This window comes from Varroa destructor, unplaced genomic scaffold, assembly GCF_002443255.2.
Source record: "Varroa destructor unplaced genomic scaffold, Vdes_3.0 BEIS01000003.1, whole genome shotgun sequence".
NCBI classification, from domain to species: domain Eukaryota; kingdom Metazoa; phylum Arthropoda; class Arachnida; order Mesostigmata; family Varroidae; genus Varroa; species Varroa destructor.
In genome coordinates, this window is record NW_019211456.1 from 41,673,632 (window position 1) to 41,693,193 (window position 19,562).

General features: G+C 41.8%; 1 protein-coding gene across 4 annotated transcripts; it reads left to right on the forward strand.

Annotated features, from left to right (window-relative positions):
• The first annotated feature begins 258 nt into the window (after positions 1 to 258).
• LOC147756962 (uncharacterized) lies at positions 259 to 19,150 on the forward strand. Of its 4 annotated transcripts, XR_015324164.1 has the most exons (4): positions 259 to 981; positions 8,991 to 14,474; positions 15,574 to 15,781; positions 18,621 to 19,150. XR_015324164.1 is itself a non-coding variant. In XM_086984158.1 (2 exons), exons 1-2 carry the CDS (start codon positions 878 to 880, stop codon positions 18,829 to 18,831), a joined length of 315 nt encoding a protein of 104 aa, XP_086840284.1. In that variant the 5' UTR covers positions 259 to 877; the 3' UTR covers positions 18,832 to 19,150. The 4 variants fall into 4 exon arrangements, 1 of the variants encoding a protein (XP_086840284.1); XR_015324162.1 differs by lacking the exons at positions 8,991 to 14,474; positions 15,574 to 15,781; positions 18,621 to 19,150 and adding an exon at positions 7,971 to 8,890; XM_086984158.1 differs by lacking the exons at positions 8,991 to 14,474; positions 15,574 to 15,781.
• The last annotated feature ends 412 nt before the right edge of the window (positions 19,151 to 19,562 follow it).

Consider the following 19,562-nt stretch of genomic DNA (forward strand, 5'->3'; position numbering starts at 1 on the left):
AGTTGCCAGTACCAGTTCAGTAATAGCGGCCCTACTAATAGTGGCAGTCGTATGTACTACCTATGAACCTGCCAAACCTTTGGGTCTTTGCATCCGACAGTTTCCTGCCTCATCCAATGGTCACCACACTTTCAACGTGCCACAACTTATCCAAGAGGAAAAGACGAGTAGAGACGTGTTTGCCTCAATAAAATCCTGCTCGTTGAAATTGACTTAGCTTGTGGTCGACGGCGGTAGCGGTAGCGGCTTGGCCCGTGCGTTCGTGGCTGGTCCTGCCTCGCCTGCTGACTTGCGGGTTTCCTGGGCTATCTGGCTTCCCGGCCAGGCTCTTTGGTCTCGTTTGCCGTGTGCCTTGCCGTTTCATTTTCTCATCGTCTTTTAGTAGTAGCGGCAATAGTAGTAGTAGCAGCCGCGAATGCTGCTTGGCCTGCATGCCTTCAGGCCACAGCGGCTCTTCCGCTGGGCCTGCTATTTTGCTGTCAGAGTTATAGAAGTAGTCAGCCAGCAGTCCATCTCAGAAATCCATGCTCAGTCTAAGGAACGTTGCCTGGCGGGCAAGAGCTAACATCAGGACCACGTTTCCTTGTTCGTGCCGCACAGAGATTCAGCGAACGAACACGGAGCAAGATAGGAATGACTCAGGAGGCAGTACGAGAAGTAGTAGTAGAAAAGATCTCCATGCTTGCCATCGCTGGCCATATGAGCTCGCTCCCTCGATCCCATTCATCCATCCCTTACGCTGACTAAGTTCACGGACCAAGCAGCGACACTGAGTGTCAAGAGAGCTGATGCTGCTGCTGCTTCCGAAAGCAACGCTGGTTCACGCCATCGGCGTCTCTCGATAAAAAGACCTTCACTGAGTTCACTGGTCCGGGACATGGTATTAATAGTGATGGCAGCGATGCTCGTGTCTCTCATTAGTTCGTTGCCTAGTTCGTCTCCTCTGGCCCTGGCGGCCTCGTTCTACTACGGCATTGCCAGGTAAGCGAAGATTTTGAACACAGTAGCACTTATTTGAGGGTGACTTCGAGGTCCTTCATAAGAACTCTAACCAGCTCCTCTTCTACCAGCTCATGCGGTATGACGAGGTCCATTGTCACGAAGAGAGCTGGCTTGTATAACTATGATCAGTGTTCGCTGCGCCTCTAAAGCTTTTCTTCTTTCCGAACCCAAAGCACATGAAAGATAATTCATCTGTTAGATGATGTGCCAGTCAATCGCTGTTTAAGGTCTCACCTACTCTCGTATGCGAGGAAAACACAAACATCTATGACAAAACGCACCTAGATGATGGAATAGATTATAACCGAATAGGCCATGAATGACTAAATGAGCACAATGGCTTATGTCTTCAAAAGTCATACAGGTTATAGGGCAGCGAGACTAAAATATCGTTAGACTAACAACCGTTTATTATAATTCGGACGTGGATAGTCTACATTTTGACGAGGTATATTTTTACTCGGACAGATACTTGTCACTGTGTATATATGAAATTCATTTGTAGCATTAAAACTCAGTAGCCATATTTGTCGGACGGAAAGCTTACACTCTGCTGATTCAAGAACTTATGAAATACGGCGAAGTAGGATCTAGCTAGAACTATCGGCTCCAAAAGTGACGGTCGTCGCCACCTACGAGGAAAAGACGGTCTTTGATTGACTTTAGCTTATATGTAAACGTTTGGACTATACGGGAAAATGGTGACAAGAATGGAATAGGGTTCAATAATTTGTGCCTGGAAAGCACTTGCGTGCAATAGCGGCTATCTAATATAGGCGATACAAAAAAAAAAGCAATTGATTTTCGGCGTAGCTAGGAAACTAACGATTAACATTTAGGTGCTGGTGGGGTTTCGACTAACGAAATTTAGTTTATCCAAAAACGCGCCATAGGTAAATGACCCATGTTGTCATCAGTAATGTACTGAGTGACCACTCCAGTAAATAATAATTAATTGAGATCGGTAAGAGAACCGGCACGGAAATTTATATTTCTCTATAATAATTCGATTCAGACGGTCATATCTATGATTCTATGCGCATATGTAGGAATCCTTGCTAGAGAAACCGTAGCTTTTACACATGGCCCTGTTTGTTCCCTGCACAAAAGTCAATTATATGTACGTTTTTTGTATTAAGGCTGCTGCTGCTGCCAATAATGTAATTACTACGATACCCAAAGCTGAACGCGGACTCGTGTATTTAGTTATTTGTATGGTGTCTACTACACTTAATAATTCCAATTTATATTGTTATCTTATGCTTCGCTCATGTCTATTTATTTACTCTTTGTTTACGCTGTTCGTCTATCGTCTTTCCTGCCGCTCTTGTCCGTTGCGACGTTACGGCAGACGTGGCTTTTGTCTTCGAGCTCAAGATTTTACACTGGCAGTGGGACTGCCAGGTCGAAACTAAAGGTCGTCGGGTCGAGGGAGAAAGTGGGCATCCTGATTGATCAGTCGGGCCAACTCGCAAGTACTGACAATGATGAATGATAATACAACGGGTAAATATTTTTACTCGATAAATATTCGTAATTTGATGACTTTGATTCTAGTTGGCTCGAAAAAAGCAATGGCCTGTTTTTACGGCCACGGCTGATGGCGGCGTCAGCGACAACGGCCTGATTCTGTCGAATCGGTGATGGCATCAAGTAAAACGGCAAGTACATTCGAAACAACAAACAAACGGGTCAGCGGGCCAAAAAGCGACAGTACCGAGTCAGCTTCTCCAACAGGCCTTCTAATGCGGTAATTCAACGATTAGTAGGAATATTAATGACCACGTGTCCAGCGGCCGCCATTATCCTAGCGGTAATCGTGCTCACTGTTTTATATCTATCATTTGTTCTAAATATTATACAGTGCCAAGAACTATAGTAAAATGCAAAGTGATTGCTTGCTAGGCTTATTATGTCAAAAACGGCACGCAAAGAAAATATCTAGTGGGCGTTTCTTATGCTTACAAGGTAAACGTAGGTAGACAGCTCGGTCCTATATAGCTATATACATATATATATATAGCTTGGGCTGCATTTTTATCGATTTTGGGGAAGTCAGCTCAATTCAGTTGATTGGTCTAATCAATACGCTGACTATTTTTCTACAGTTATAGTCCGGTCTTTTTCTAGACGATGTAAGGTAATTAGCCGCATCTATGGTAACGGACGACCATCAACCGTAATGAACATAAATTTCGAGCTAGCCATGTAAACAACAGCCTGAGACGAAATACAATACTGCGTTACAATAGGCCGAGCTCTCTGAACTTAATGATTGTAAGCGAACTATGAATTTGAATGCGGTCAGGCCTGCTAATGGCTCTATCAACACTCGAGGTATGTCTACAACCCGCTGTACAAGACAATGGCCCGTAAAACGTCGAGTATGTAGCGACTCTGTTATAGTATATACTGTGCATAAATCATTGACAAATGGCACCGATGAGGATAATGCGGCTGACCATATCGGCATATTCCATCTAACCGACACAAATCTTCAACCCATCTTTGTATCAATGCTATAACGTACCCGAGCCAACTTTGACCTTAATTATGCCTTCTATAACGAAATTCGCGACCTATATATTTCCATGATAGTTTGATATTACCTACAATATGCTATAGCATAACAGATGGCTACCCCAACTCCAACTTTATGTCATGCCATAAGCAAGTAAATCTCTTCTATTTATGTATTAGCTAGCCGTACAACTGGGTGCCTCGTCTTCCCGTCTTTCGTCATTCTCTGATTTTTGTTGTTCCGCTGTTGTTGTTCCTGCTGCCGCCAATAGACGTTCCGCTACATACATTTATGTTCTATGTTATCTGACATGATCTGTATATTATTGGTTTATTTGTTCAGTGGTTTGTACCGACAAGCACGTGTAGCAAAGCCTATTGTGTTGTACATGAAGGTTACAAGGTTTTACAACCTCGGATCGCCTGGTCGGCTTGTCAGTATAAAGCTGTCTCGATATTTTTGGATCATGAAGGCTGTTTCCTCTACCGTTCGGTATGTGGTATTTCGTCCTACGTCCTTTTCGTTGTTCCTTCTTTGGTAGCCGCCGGCAGACTCAGAATCGTCTCGCTGCCATTCCGGAACCCAACGGCAATCGGAGGCAATGAAACTTGACAACAATGTTCTTATACTGTGGCTATGACTGAAAAAGCTCATCCATTCACATACGGACGTCGCGCCTAGATATACCAATCTGTGGTACGTCTTTGTTACGAGCACATCATACACTGTACGCGTAAATACACAAACGTGGAACGTCTATCACAACCATTACTTGTAATTAGATAACAGCGATACTGGAGCTGGGTCGTGTGGTGCTAATCAAATTTATGCTCCTGTAAGCATTCCTGTACCCCCACTGCCCCTCCGATATACGTGCTTTCTCTATATATATACATATACAGAGTGTGGCAAAGAGATGTGTAAGCAGTCTGAATGGTCATAACTTCAGTCTTAATTTACATACGATTAGTGCTTAAATCGAAGAAGAGAATAAATAGAATTTATAATTTTCCTAATCAATGCGCTGCTGATAACGCTGGGCTGGCTATTGAATCGCAAACGTCACTAAACATTCAATCTGATGTGACGCCGAATAGCGTACGCTTTCTAGCGTGCTAGGATATTTTCCGTGGATTCCGTCTTTAGGATATCCGTACGCGAGAAACTGCATGGCCATCAGGTCCTGAAAGCGTACAGGGTACTCTACAAAACCTCTCTGACCTACCGACCGGTGTGTGTAACCATTGTGCGCGTAGGTGCTCCGTCCTATTGGGGATAAAAGTATCGAATATTCGATAGAGAAAAGTTAGCGTTTCTAATCGTTTATTTAAAGTCGTGCACCACACAGTGACTTCTTCTTAGAGAAGTAGATGGTGTTCGTGCGTGACATGCGGGTTTTCATTTGCCGGGTAAATGCTATTATATGGATGAATTGTGCCATTTAATGTGAATGTAGCTTCATTGCATCAAGCCATGTTTACATTTTTCTCAGTACCAGTCGCAAAATCATTTCGTTTGGCCCAGCCCAACATGTATCTTTTTAGAATGTAAGTTTTCCCTGTACAATTTGAAGTTCGATGGACGTTTGATGATGCTAAGCTCACGATTGAATTATCCTGTATCTGGAATATTTCGTTTTTGGTTCTTTGAAATGTCATCTATCGGTATTTGCATCGATTCTGAACGTATAACTTGTTCGGTTAGAAATAGGAAAATCTGTTGAAAGTTTTCCGCGATATAATTTTTCTACTTCTGCTACATTTTCGTACTTCTGATATTATTTTCAAATGAATATTGTTTTTTGTTGAAAAGTTAATGATAATCGATCCATTATTTCAAATTAATCACACGCTAACAAAGTGTATGCACTCTTAAGGCAATTTTGTGTGTGTGTATATATATATATATATATACACGAAAATTAGTTGTTCCCAATGTAAGAGTGGTAATATATATACCTATCAAATTTTTTGTCCAAAAAAAGCTGTCTAAAATCGAGACCGGGCACTTGGATACACCGCGTATCGAGGCCACGGTCAGCCGTCCAAAGCAGTGCCTAGCGCCGGTAAAGACGTTTGTACTATGTTATTATGTAGGCCTATTTTGTGAATGGCAAAACTCGGACGACTCGCAAACGTATATAGGATAAATCAACGATATTACAATAAATGTCTGATGTACTGACTGCCCTTTCTGATTCACGCATGTAAGCCAAAGCTCTGGGAGTTTCTCTACAGCTGTGTACTTGTGATTTGCATTACCATATCTAATGTTGTTATCGATAGTTTGCTTCGAAAAATCGATAATCAGATACGTTATGCTACCTACATTCCACTCCAGGGCACGGAAACAGTCAGCTGGAGAAAATGGGGGCTAAACATCGCTCTATTCGGTGTTTTTAGAACCCGGTCGCGGTTGAAGCCTAGCGATAGAATCGTACGTTGTTGTCAATGGACCTCGCTGTTCGTGTACTGCCGATTGATGCGCCAAACGTCCATGAGGCTTTTCAGAAATTCGATGTATCCGGCAATATTAACTATTTTCTTTTCGTATAATATTTTGTAATAACAAACGCTTTTTGAGCGTTTGTTATTACAAAATATTGCGATATTGAACGATGCGACTACGTGCCAATCTATTTCCATTGAGGTCGTCTTCTTTTCCGTTCGGCACCATTTTCTTACCTGATCCTTTTCTTTTGCGACACAGACTGAGCCACGTCTTGTTGATAAACATGGTGCATACCAGGCGCACTTTTTTCCGTAAAAATGATGCAAATTATTTTGCCCCATAGTTAATTCCATCTTGCCTGGACCTAATTCGTTATGAACTCATTCTACCTTTCTCCCTGATTTGCAACGCGTTCGTTTTTCATCGAGCTGATCGTGACGACGACATACATGTCCATGCTGTATTCGGTTCCTGTTTGAGGTGCCTAGGTCAAGTCACTTTTTCGGTAGGTTTCGGCCAACCGGTTTTCATTTCTAAATTATTGCATCGGTAACAAAGTATCGTTTCACTGAAAGCCTGTTTGCCCGGTGCTTTTATTGATGCTAAATCGATTCCAGCAACGCTTTGATCTTCGGGGACCGAAAATTTCATCACTAAGCAAAATATAGATCGAGACAAAGATAACAGCCTTCTCTTTCGCGCGCATGCTCTATTTCCGTCTGTCTCATTGTACCTTTCCCTCCGCCATTAGCGCATTTCGTCAGCTCTAACCATTCTTCCCTCCATATTCTTCATTTCGCTTCTACATTTCGTGAGTTCGCCGCGAGCGACAGCAGTGACTTTATTCTTGCAAATCTTTTTCTAGTTGCATATACCTAGACATGTGATCGCGATAATGCGAAGAAACAATTTACCTAAATAGATGCCTCGAACTTTACTAGTCATGAGTGTGTATAGAAAAATTTTCGAAGGCATAGAGTTCCGTACTAGCGGTTCTTCTTCATCAAATGTCCTCATACAATTTCCTTGATATAGATTAGCGATTTAACGACAAATATTTTATAGACGAAGCTGGGCCAATTTCTTCTACTTAAGCTACGGTCCGGCCGTCCTGCCTTACTTCTACTGAAATTGACCTGTTTGGACCACTTCGGCTTTCTTATTAGCTAGAATAGCTTCCTAGCCTCGTTCTTAATAGCGCAGACATACTTCATGGTTAGTAAATACGGCAAGCAAGAAGAAAGTATTATAGCGCGGCTCGTTTCCTTGGGTCTCTACTGCAATAGCCTACTATGATTAGGTTAAGAAACGTTGAGTAGTCTATAAACTCAATCCGACGCGATGCCCACTCCTTTCATTCATTCACCCTCCACAGCTCTATCCACAAATAGATATATAAATATATGGACAAGTATACCGATAGAGCTTTTCATAGACCGGTAAATAGACAACAGTATGGAGCAAGGTATAGCCCAACCTCGAGAACATCATACATTTAGCGGGCCACAAAACCCGTCCTTTTATCCAGTAACCTGTTCATATAGATTCTTTCACAAACACAACAGCAGCGACGCGAACAGTCATCGGGGGGTGAGCAGAGTATAAAGCTGGTGCCGATTTTCCAACAGGATACCCCCAACCCCCCAGAGAAAACCCTCTAGGGACGGCGGGAAGTAGAGTACGGCTGTATAGTGCATTGTATGGTTGAAGACATAGCTGTGCAAGCTGGCTTTACGCCGATTTATCATGAACACTGGGGATGGCGAGGAAAATTTGAGCGAAGTCTACCAAACGGAGGAGAGAGTTATGCTTTGCGTGTGCTCTTCTCTTCTGTGGGCTTTCTGGCAACGTGAAACCATCTAACTGGCCTTTGCCCTTTCAGTGGTTTCTAGCACGAATGCCGCCATAGACGCAGATGTATTTAGATTAAAAGGAAGAATGCCCGCAACACCGATTTCAATTGCCTTTATCTCTTGTGACAATTCGCTGTCGACAGGTTCCGACAATGTTGGAGGAGCGGACAACAACCAAATAGAATAAAACAAGCAGAGGGGTAACCACAATAATCAAGAGGACGAAAATGAATGAAAACAATAGCCAGAATTGAAACAACGCTACCAGGATAACAGAAACAGCGACGATAAATTCGACAGTGGCAAAAGCAGATTACAGCATTGGCATTACCGGAGGCAACAAGTTCAGGCCAAAAATTTTACAATAAACCTATACAGTACGTTCCGAAATTCGCGTTAAATCTTTAACAGAGTAATAAAGTGAAGAAAACGATTTCCCAATGTAACTGATGGCATAGACGAAAAAAAAATTGACAAATGTTCTCGAAATATCGAGTATTTACAACTGATGAAAATTACGTCCGGCGAAGGAACTCTTGTTAGCAGTTCATTAGAGCAAAAAACGTGAAAGAAGTATCGTATATTTTATCCGTTTTGGAAAAATATAAAAATCAAGACTTGTTAGGTCGGCCAACAGAAGTAACCAAAAGGTAAAGTTCCCTAAACTACCAAATAACTGCCAAATATGCGTTCAAAAGGAGAGAGAAATATGACAAGTTGACCTCATACTTTGAACCCTATTTGGTAGATAAGATCGCGAGAGTGGTCTCGAAAATACTCTGTATCTTCGAAAACACATATTAGTCATTGTTGTTGGTTTTATTTCAATGGTCATTATCTCAAACGCTCTTTGCGGTGTCATTAGATGGAACAGTTACCTTAAAGTCCCTGGCCATAATGAACTTTTTGTTACTAATTTTTTTATTAGCTACATTAGGATTGGTATTAAACCAAATAGTAAACCTTCTTTTATATGAACCTGTACTTGAAACTAGGAATCCTGAAACCAAGAACCGAAGTCGTACATACATATGGATGTACGTGAACCATATCTTCCAAGGCACTCTTTCAAAAAAAATCAACTTTTAACAGTAAAATAATATATGAGCGTTCCATGTTGCTATTGGAAAACGATTTAATGTCTTATCTCTATTACTTCTTAGGCAATTGACCTCGACTTGTGGGACCCTGTGTACACACACGCGATGAATAGGACAATGTTTGCGATAACTTGTTTTCTCCACCAAACTGTGTTCTGTCATACCAAGTAAATGTCCTTTCTTGGAACAACAACGGAGCGTTTTGGAAACCCGGACACTGGATGAATCATGAGCTTCAAGGAGAGCAGGCGCTTACTAAGGAAAGATCTAGCTAGATAAATAGGTAGTTTCGCGCTACACTCTCGTCAAAACGACGTCATTTCAAAAATAGTGGCATGCAGCACGACGGTAGGTAATAATCTGGAACAGGAAATGACAAAAGTGTTCCTAAGCCTCTTTGGCTATAACTCACTGTAAGCTTTTTTCTCAGTTCGTCTTTTCGTTTTCATATCTCTTTCTCTCTCTCTCTCTTTTTCTCTCTCTCTCTTTTTATATATACTCTCCTCTACGTTCTGCGGAAACGAGCTTGACCATTCTTGTTTGGTTCGATACAGCCTGCCATATATACCATACTGTCAGCCTTGGTGTAAAGCAAGCCCGAGATCGATTGTCAGAGAAGTCTAGCTACCTGCATAAGCAACTTAACTACCTCTGGTTTACCACACAGCAGAAGAAGAACCATAAGCCGTTCTGAAGTGTTATTCGATGTAATATTACATTGACAGCGGCCATAGCCCATGAAAGGGTCGACTGAATATAGAATTACGATTCCTCCACAAAAAACTAGAGTCATATATGGCTGTTTCACATACTCAAGTGAGTTCTCGGTACATTCCTCGTCTTACGTACTCGTCTTTCCGTCTCTCTCCACGAATTCGTATAGTAGTAGAACGCTCAATTATATCGCATATTATTTTCAGAGCGAAGTTAAACTTAGGTTAATTCAATAGAGACGACATACCAAAGATGGTTGAAAAGAAGGGACTTCACGAAAACTTGGCCGATTGTTCGGTCCACTGCTGTTATTCTGTGTGAAAAACCGTCGAATCTGCTCCATTCACGATACTTATAAAGGGCAGTTTCAACTATGCCCAGCGTATTGATGTTTTTCGATGGCACAATTTTTTTAACACAGTTTAATTGTCACCATTATGTAAATAAACTGTGCCCAGGTGGAAATTATTTGGCTGGAGGACTCTAGGACGGAAGAAAGTCTGCATTTAGCGGGCGCTACTGCAGTTACAAAACGCCGGGCCTGTTACGACCGTGGCAAATACCTGAAAGTGAAGCCCGGTCTCCGTAAACGAAACCTATAGTTTAACATCGAAAAAAAAATGGAAATCAGCTAAGTTATCCCAACTCTTTTGAGCAAGTAACTCTTTTCTATGGTGCGTGTAAGAGTTTTTCTAGCTTACCGCTAGGAATACAGTCCTAGTGGACTAGTGGTCAAACTATTCGCGTACCGCACTACATTTGTCGAACATAAGAATACGTTCAGATTTGTCGCTGCTGTGGCAACACAGCGAAGTCTGTTGCTTGTGCTACTTTTCTGCACCGGCCTAGGGTTTTCTACTTTTTAGTTGCATAAAACCGTCCTTTGATTTCATAAAATAGAGAAACGGCATCTCAGACCGTCGCATCTGTATAATCACTTCGTTTCTTAGTACCTAGAAAGACGCTGTAATATTGTTGCTCACTGGACTCATCTCGAAAGATGTATCAACCAATCATACTGACGATATGACGTATTATTTGCAATAGCAATCACGAGTCTGGCTCCCACCTTCAACAAGCCTCGGTGGCCATTTGCACTATCGTTGCCAATACGCCGGCACCGTCTTCCAAAGGATGGTGATGGGCGGACATCACTAATTATCAAAAGACTCTATCTTTGTAAACTAGATGTATATCAGACCGATCTCTGCAAGATAATCACATTGTTCTGCGTTCCAGTATTCAGCTCGGTTTCGTACCGTCGCCGCCATTGCTGTTTTTAGCATTGACTGAGTGGGCGTCGGCATCGGGTCAAATCGAGACCCACTAACACTCTTCGGGTCGAAATGAAAAAACGAACTGGTTTACTAATGAAAATTACAGAGAAAATTAAATGGGTATGAGAAAAATCCACGTTGCCTAGCAGATTAAATTAGTCGAGTCGAGGGGCTGGATCGCAATCGTCCATCTGCGACAGGCGGGAGGAGAAGATAAAAATCAAAACTCTACTACTCGTGCTATTGTTGTGTATTCTCAATTGAGAGTCTGTTTCAATAGATGGCATACATATGCGGATATGTGCATCCTCGGATTCTACTAAGCGGCAAAGCTTTTAGGAAAAAAACTTTTAAGAAAAAAAAAAAAAAGTACGTTAGTCATATGAATGAATAGATATGACTTGATCCCTGAACATCTGCATGGTTAATTTTAAAATCAAAATCGAGAAATTTACAATAATGTTCATTAACGCTTCTCTTGAAGATGCCCGCTTGTACGCATATAACGTCGGCGAAAATATGAAAATATCGTATATATATATGTGTATACGAATAAAAAAATTATATAACTTTTTCTTTGAAAAAGAGTGATTTGTCTAAGTTTTTGAGCCACTAGGTGATCGCTTTTGCTGTGGCAAAAAGAATAGGGCTTCTGTTGTACGCAGGTGAAACTCCATAGCACTCTAGCAATTTTCGATGAAACTAAGCACGACTATGTATTGTGTGTTCTACGAGTCTTCTTATGGAACTACAAGAGCTTTTGCAGGAAGAGTAAAATTAACCACAAGAGCCTCTATGGATCTTACAAAATGTCTATGAAAATAAGGCACTAAATAGATCTCAAGTTAAGAGGTGATCCAGACATTTTGAAGATGGATAGGAGTTCATCAAAAACGATATTCGCCTTAGAAGGGTTGCGGCAGCGATCACAGACGAGAACGTGGAAAGCGTGAATGAATTAAATAACAATAAGAAAAAGAATCAGAGATATGAATTGGCGTATAGGCGAACATCCGCAAAGAACGGTGCGAGAAAAACCTTTAACGCTTCTAAAAGGGTTAAGCTTGCTTGAACACGTCGTGAACGAGCGGCTACGACAAAGAGATCAAGATGCAATCTTCCAATTAGCAGTTCAAAAACGAATCCTAATCAAAGAAGGTTGTACGATTTTAGGTAGAAATCTTCCTACAGCTTTCTTTGACCGTCGGGTAATCGTTATAATGAATCCTTATCATCCAGTTCAACATTCATCAGGCTGTTTTTGTAGAGATTGTGCGAGCCTGATCAAATAAATACTTAACAACTTGTATGTATATACCTTTTGTATGTGTGCGTGTATAACTAATGCACTTCTTTTTCCTTGGCTAGATCTCAACGCTAGTCAGCGTTTGCCAGCACGGTTGAACCTTCTTCCATATTCTCCCGGTGTGGGGCAAGCCTACCCTATCGTATCGACCACTCGGCGATAGTTGCACAGATCGATTGCTTTCAATTTTCCTAGGCCCACCCCCATTATCACCTAATCTATCTCATTGTTTGTTTGCTATTCAATCATAATCCACACGTGGTTCCGCTTCCTACTAGCAGTGCTGCCCGTAGCCAAGGTAATGGTACCAAAGAGAACAGGAAAAAGAGGTGTAGTGCACCTCAGCCTGACTGTCTGCCTATCTATTAGGATGACTGCGTGGCAAAATGGCTATCTTGCTTCGCTATAGGTATCTACTGCTGCTGCTTGGGACCTGTCACTGCCCACTGCTAGTGGGGTAAGAGGGGCTCACTCGCTATGGGTCCAATGATTCTAGTTCGAAGAAGAGAAGAAGTCGTAAGAACTGTATTGGTATATGTGTGTGCGGTATATTCAGTATGGTAAGCTATTTGATCCACCCCCTGTGCGATGGACCGGGGTTATAGATCATGTTGGTAGCAGTACTTGTACAGGAAAGTGCCTGTTCCTTGTGGCTTTTGTGTTGTTACTACTACTACTACGGTCAAAGCCCTTTATTCTCCAGCCAGTGACAATACATGTTAACGGGTAACCCCTCGTTTTTGATGAAGAGGGAAATGGTTACCCGCGACTTACCAGATCTTCCGTATTGGGCAAGAAAGACAAAGGTCATTGAAGTGGCTTTGTCTGCGCAGGAAATGTCTCAGAAGTGGCTATGTTAAAAAAGTCGATAGCTTCATTCCTGACTGATAGTAACTTTGAGAGGTTCAGTAGCAGGTAAGTTTGAAGAAAAATGAAGGACAGGGCTATTCGATTTTATAGGAGCTCCAAAGACGCCCGTGACAGTGTCGTGCGCCCAGTCATCTCCCAGGCGCCTTCTCGGCTTCGCCTATGATCGTACGTGCTTTTCATAGAACGAAGTAACACCGCAGGACGCAAGAACGACTAACGAGCACTGCAAACGACAGGAACATCGAAAATCCTTGGGGGGGCTAAAAAGTTGAATTTAGAGGAGTACGACTTTATTGGCCATCGAAACTGGCCATAAAGAACAAGAATAAAATTATTTTAAGCGTTTCATTGCATGAAGTCACGCTCTCGATACAGAGCCACAACATGCTTTTGTCATGTGTTCGTGTGTATATAGGTCATTATAATCTGCATGAATTGCTGTCTAGACTTTGTTATCTATTATTTTTTCCCCTGTGTATACAGGGCACGTTTATAGACATGTATACTTAAAAAATGAATCGTAAGACCGTATCTAGATATGGCTGTGTGAATGACATTGTGAACCAAGGATGCCGTCATCTTATACTCCCAAAAAGGCAGCGATAAGAATCAATGTACTTCATCAATAGATGCATATAGCTACCTTATCACCTCTACAGATGTTGTATCGTAGAGAATATTTGTCCTTGAAAGTCTAGTATGATGTTATTTCAGCAGGGTGCGGTAAGTGGTAAGGGAATAAGAACGCGGCGTTCTATCCGAATGGAGTCTGGTATGATGTTTACTCCCTTTCACCTGTCGCTTCGTCCTACTCCATTTAGCCGAGCAACTGGCAGATCACATTCTTAGTTCGTGCGGGTATGTGTGTTATAGATGCACGAGGACGGGACAAGCTCATTCGTCACGCTCGTCCAGTATAATGGGGGGTATGCGCGTGCAACCATGTATCCAGGACAGACCTGCTTCCTCGTAACGGTAGCGGCGATAGTAACTCACTCTCGCAGTGGGGAGAACATCCTATACCAGGCTGCATGAGCAGCATGGACAGCAGTGTACCAGGACGATACGCTTTGTTATTGTTATTCGCAATGCAACTTACGCCTTCTGCGACGAGCTCTCCTGGTCCCCGAGGTCGCTATCGTCGTGAGCGCCAGAACTGACATCACGATGACTGTTACCATCACAGTCAATGCGCGTTGTGTCTTTGCCTTCTCTGACGCGTAAAGTACGCCTTGTGTAGATACTATCTATCACAGAGAAAACATCTGTGCGAGTATGTCTAATAATAATGTTTTTTATTAATATTTCGTTGTTGTGAACTGGCACAGTCGCTGCTTAGGAATCCACAGGATCCAGTGGACTATCACCAATGACATGAAGGTACAGTACAAAGAGTTGCTTATTTCAAACTAAGTATGCTTAGGTACAGTAAATATGAAGGGTTCAAGTAATTGCTCTGAGTCAATGCCGATCACGTTGCCAGAACCCTATATACATACATGTTGTAACGTGTCAGCTCTTATTTTCAATATTTTAAGTTAATAAACAATAAAGCATAGCCCTTAAGTGATGATTTTGTGGTGGAAGCAAAAGTAAAGTTGAAGGGAAACCTGCGGAGCGAACTGAAGGCGTGTGTCCTGAACCTAACTGCTTCAGTTGCAGTCGACAATCACGAGATAGATGGCCAGATGAAGGCTTTATGGACGGTCTAAGTGGATGATCTGTACTTTACGCCTTCCTGTTCCCTTTTACAAGGTTTAATACCAATGAAATATGTAATGACAGCGAAAAGAGGAAAAAAGATAGAACGGTGGCATGAAGCCGCGCGTAACTGGATCTAGCACGCTGAAACGAGCACATTACGTAGGTCGGAAACAGCACTTTAAAGATGAGACGAACCACGAGGGAGTTGGAGAAACAACTAATAAAAAGAAGGGCTAGTGTTTAAAAACGTACATGTTCGAGACCTCTTAGCGCCCATTGAGGTGTATACGTGAGACAAGATGATCCTTCTGTGTACGCACACAATGGGACGACTCAACGTGCGTAGAGCAATAACCTGGCAATGGATCGTCGCCTAAAACAATCTATACGTAGGCGGTTTAAGTAAGTCCAAGTGAGAAGGAAAGCATCATATAGAATATGTTCGGGAAAAGTAGATAAAAGATGCACAGGCGAAAAGCACCGAACACCAAAACTGATTTGGGCTTAAGGTAGTGTCGCACCTTAAGCCCAAATCAGACACAACTGTGGTCGTACTCTCTTGACACCCCACAGATATTTATTGTTCAGCTTTACTAACAACAAGCCTCCACTCCGCCTGAGCTTAACCCGAAGATGCAAAATTTGATTTATGGTCTTGTTTTGCTGGAAGCTTCTTTAATTAAAATGATTGGGTGACAGTGGATTTAACAAACCTAATCAATGCGATTTTCATAACTCGTTATACCGAAAGCTTCCTTTTTGTTTCTTTCTGCAGTTCAAACTAAACGGATATTCATTCGCACACTGCGCCTTCTGATTCTCGATTACCTAAAAAAAGGTCAGTACCGTCATCGGAATAGTTCCTATGAAATGGTCCGTTTTCGACCTCGCCAGCCACCACCTCAAACCTCCCAAGGACAACATAATCAGCGCATAGCCGTATCGAGCTTGACTTGCACCGTTCCAAATGATCCTTTTTGTAGGTGTGTATTTACCTTCTTCTTCTAAACGCCTGTTGAAAAAAATGTTTTACAACGCAAGTTGGTTACGTACACCCGTAGTTCGTGACAAACGATTGGACGATTTCTGATCTACTTTAACGACTTGGCTAAGGCAACCCTAACTCAGAATGCAATAGGTCCTATGAAAGATCTCGGAATCCACAGCTGATCATGGTTCTCGATTTTGACACTACATCGGGTGACATTACACAGGCTCGCTTGGTGACCATGGTCAACTCAGGACCACACTCGCTTCAGGACATACAGAAATCATCAGTTGCGAAAACCAACTACGAAAACAGTCAAAAGCGTATCCATGTGTCCTACGATGCTTGATGCTTCATGTGCCTCTGTAATCATTTCTTTATAAGCGCTAAGGTTGGTGAGTTGCATAAGCGTATTTACATCTGATTGAGAATTGTGTCGTCCGTGGTTGATCCCCCTAAAGTCTGATGAGAATACAGCACGCCCACGTAGTTGTGTTTGGGGGCGATCGATCGGATGGCTACTGTCAGAGTGTACACCAGATACGCAACCTTAAGCATATCATGCGACGCACCCCAACGATTGCTCGGGTGATGCCGCTAGCAGCGGTGCTTGCCCTAATAAAAAAAAAAAGATAACTTTGTTGACGCGCTGCGCGCTGACTATCGTAGATTGGATAAATGGAATAATCTTGTCTGCTTTTGTTTGTGCACTCCTAGAACCCAGGAAACAAAATGCATGGAATTAATAACTTGCCGTTAGTAACTTATAGCGAGGTAAATGCTTGACCAAGCGAATACATCGTTGAGAATATACATGGATTTTAAGTGAAATTAGCACAACAGTATTGATAATTTAGAGTATACTTATATTTATCGTTAATGGAATACACGAGTGTGGGATACGCAGCAGACGTGACAATAGGTCACATTGTTCAAGCCTATTTTTCACAACGATCCTGCGACGTCTTCAAATTGGTAGTCGCAGCAACCATCAGGAATATTATTGTCTTCACCATCAAAAGTAAAGCTAATTAATCTAAAGTTTATCTGTCCGTCTTCCGATCTATCTATACACTCATCAGTGCGTCCCTCTTCTTAGTGCCCTCTTGCTCGCTTCACTTTCACGTTTTTTTTTTTTCATTCGATTGGTCCTTTTTTTCCCGGCTGATTGATGAAACATGTCTGTCTTCCACCGCGACACATGTGGTCGAATAACCTTTGTTGCTGCTTAGAATGAGAACGGCTATAAAGCGCCCGCCCGCGAGCCATGCATCGGCATGAAGTCAGTTAATGGCTTTAATAACAACTAGAATCACCGGCTCTCTATTCATTCATGTCTGGACCCGATGTAAGACTTTCACTAACTTGACTGGCGAACGTTTTAATTAGACCGGAAGAAGAAGAAGAAGTCTACATATATATATATATATATATAGATAGAGGCCTATGATCGTTGGAAATTCTGGATGTCTGGATGTTGTTAAATAATTTACAACAACGGGCAGACAGCCGTAAATAGTTGTTGCCGGTGTTGCTACTGCTCAAAGGTAGTGCGATATATTGTATCGATTTAACAATGTCGTCATCACCATTATCATCGTCATGGGAAGAAACGACAGGCGATTTGCCTGCCCCCAGTAACTACGGTAGGAACAGTGCTGGCAGAGTCTCCTGTCTGCTGCCATGCGCCTGCCATTACCTTCACCGTCGTAGATATGGGTTTATAACCGGGATATATATATATATATATGGGACTGCGTTAAATCAGGCCACATTGTGCGACAGTTCTATGCAGTTGTTATTGGCTGGCCGTTGTTATGGCGCTATGTTTATTTTATTGGCAGCGTGTATTTTAGCCATGTATTCTCCATAGACAAGACTGGTAAACAATGCACACACGCTTACGAAACAAAGTCTATAAACCAACAACAATTTGCAAATAGAAATAATTTCAACCTGTATTTCATTATGGGCGTCGTCCAAAGTATCGACCACCGGTCGAACTCGCCGCTGACTTATTAATGTTTCAATTACAATGCTAGAATCTACATATGGAGTCAGAAGCACATAAGCGTCGTCAAGGTAGGCGAACCTTCGCTTGGTTACATACAGAAATGCTACACAAATAGCGCTCGTGCACAAACTTATTTTCATGGTTATGCCTAATTTACTGGAATCGTAGTTAATATCGCTTAGAGGGATATTTACCAAATTATTATGAGTTATAAGCGCACGTTATTATATAACATATTGCTTAAACATAGGTTTTAAGCTGATGGGCTCTTAACAAAATGCAGTAACTATACTTAGACACTCCAAGTCAGGTCCTTACTACTCTAAACACCAATAGGATACCCTGTTCTTACACCATAATTCTTACCTTCTATTTTTTTTTTATTCCAGTTTTTCCAGAAGAACAAATCCCCCAACGTTTACCACCTCTGAATAAATATAATATATATTATTTTCATAGTTGGCAAACGTTGACATGTATTAGATCATAATCCATGTACTGAACTATAATTTAGTTTTTGCATTATCATACCACGTTGGCTAGTGGTTGTTTATATTTTATGAGAAGACACTTCAACACGCTGTCCGTTTACGTAAATTTTTCGACTCGGTTTTCCTTTACTTTAGCGTAATATTCATCTAAAGCCCAAATTCTAACGACTACGCAAAATATAATAGGTACTCTTATGGTGTCAGTGATAACGGTTGTTTCCTCTCGCCCCCGGCCCCCGCACCATGCGCCTGAACTACCCGCCTAGCAACCCAATAGCCTTGTGCCCTTTTGCTAATAGAGTTCTTAATGCCTTTTATTATTATTGCAGACTTTACATTGAACTCACTCTTTTTCTCCGTCCTGTCGCACTATCGCGTGCCGCTCCGCCCCATCCCAGCGGGTCGGACATGGTCCAACTTTCTGTTCATGCGAAAAACAACGTTAGCCATCGCAGCAGAAGCAGCGCTCCAGCTTGTGAACAATCGCCCGCTGTGAGCAAGCTGTGTGCGAGGCTCAAGGCTAAGAGAACCTGGGCCTGACGTTGGTCGCCAAAAGCTTTGGCCTTGAAGCAAGTGGTCTGTTCATCTTACGTTAAACATACAGCATACGGCAAGTCTGCATAAAGGCTGCTTCGTGTCTGGCTACGAAAACGCCTAAATAAGTTAAGGCGCGCATTTATGATAATGGATGGTTGTATTATGCTTCAGAGCTCTCACGTATGCTTTTCCACGTCTGTAAATACCGCAAAGAAACTAGAAAAAAAAAATGAGATGGAGAGTGTGGACGAGATAAATAAAGGGTAGTTGAATTTGTGTGTCTGCATAATACAAGCCAGAGTTGAAAATTAAGAAAAAATAACCTAATGTGTATCTGTTTCTTACTTTTCAAGTAAATATATACACTGGCACAGTACATATCGTGTTTGTGGATTTGGACATGAAGCGTCTAAATATCATTTACTGTTTATTTTACCGCTAATTTTTTTTGCATGGATACTCAGATCATCTTATCACAGTACATGTTTTATTATAACTGTATAATGTAATTATTAATTATATCGGGAAACCATTATATGATATTCATCTGTCAGTTTTTAACGTAAATATCGGACTGCTGAAGGCCCTACAATAACATTATTGTTAAGTTTATCTTCGTTAGTAGCAGAAAAAAAAAAACTATTTGGATTATATTGGGTAGGCACACGGGTCAGCTTGGACAGCTTTCTTGTGAAGTTGCTATCACTATAGCATAAAATTTTATTTAAGCAAGT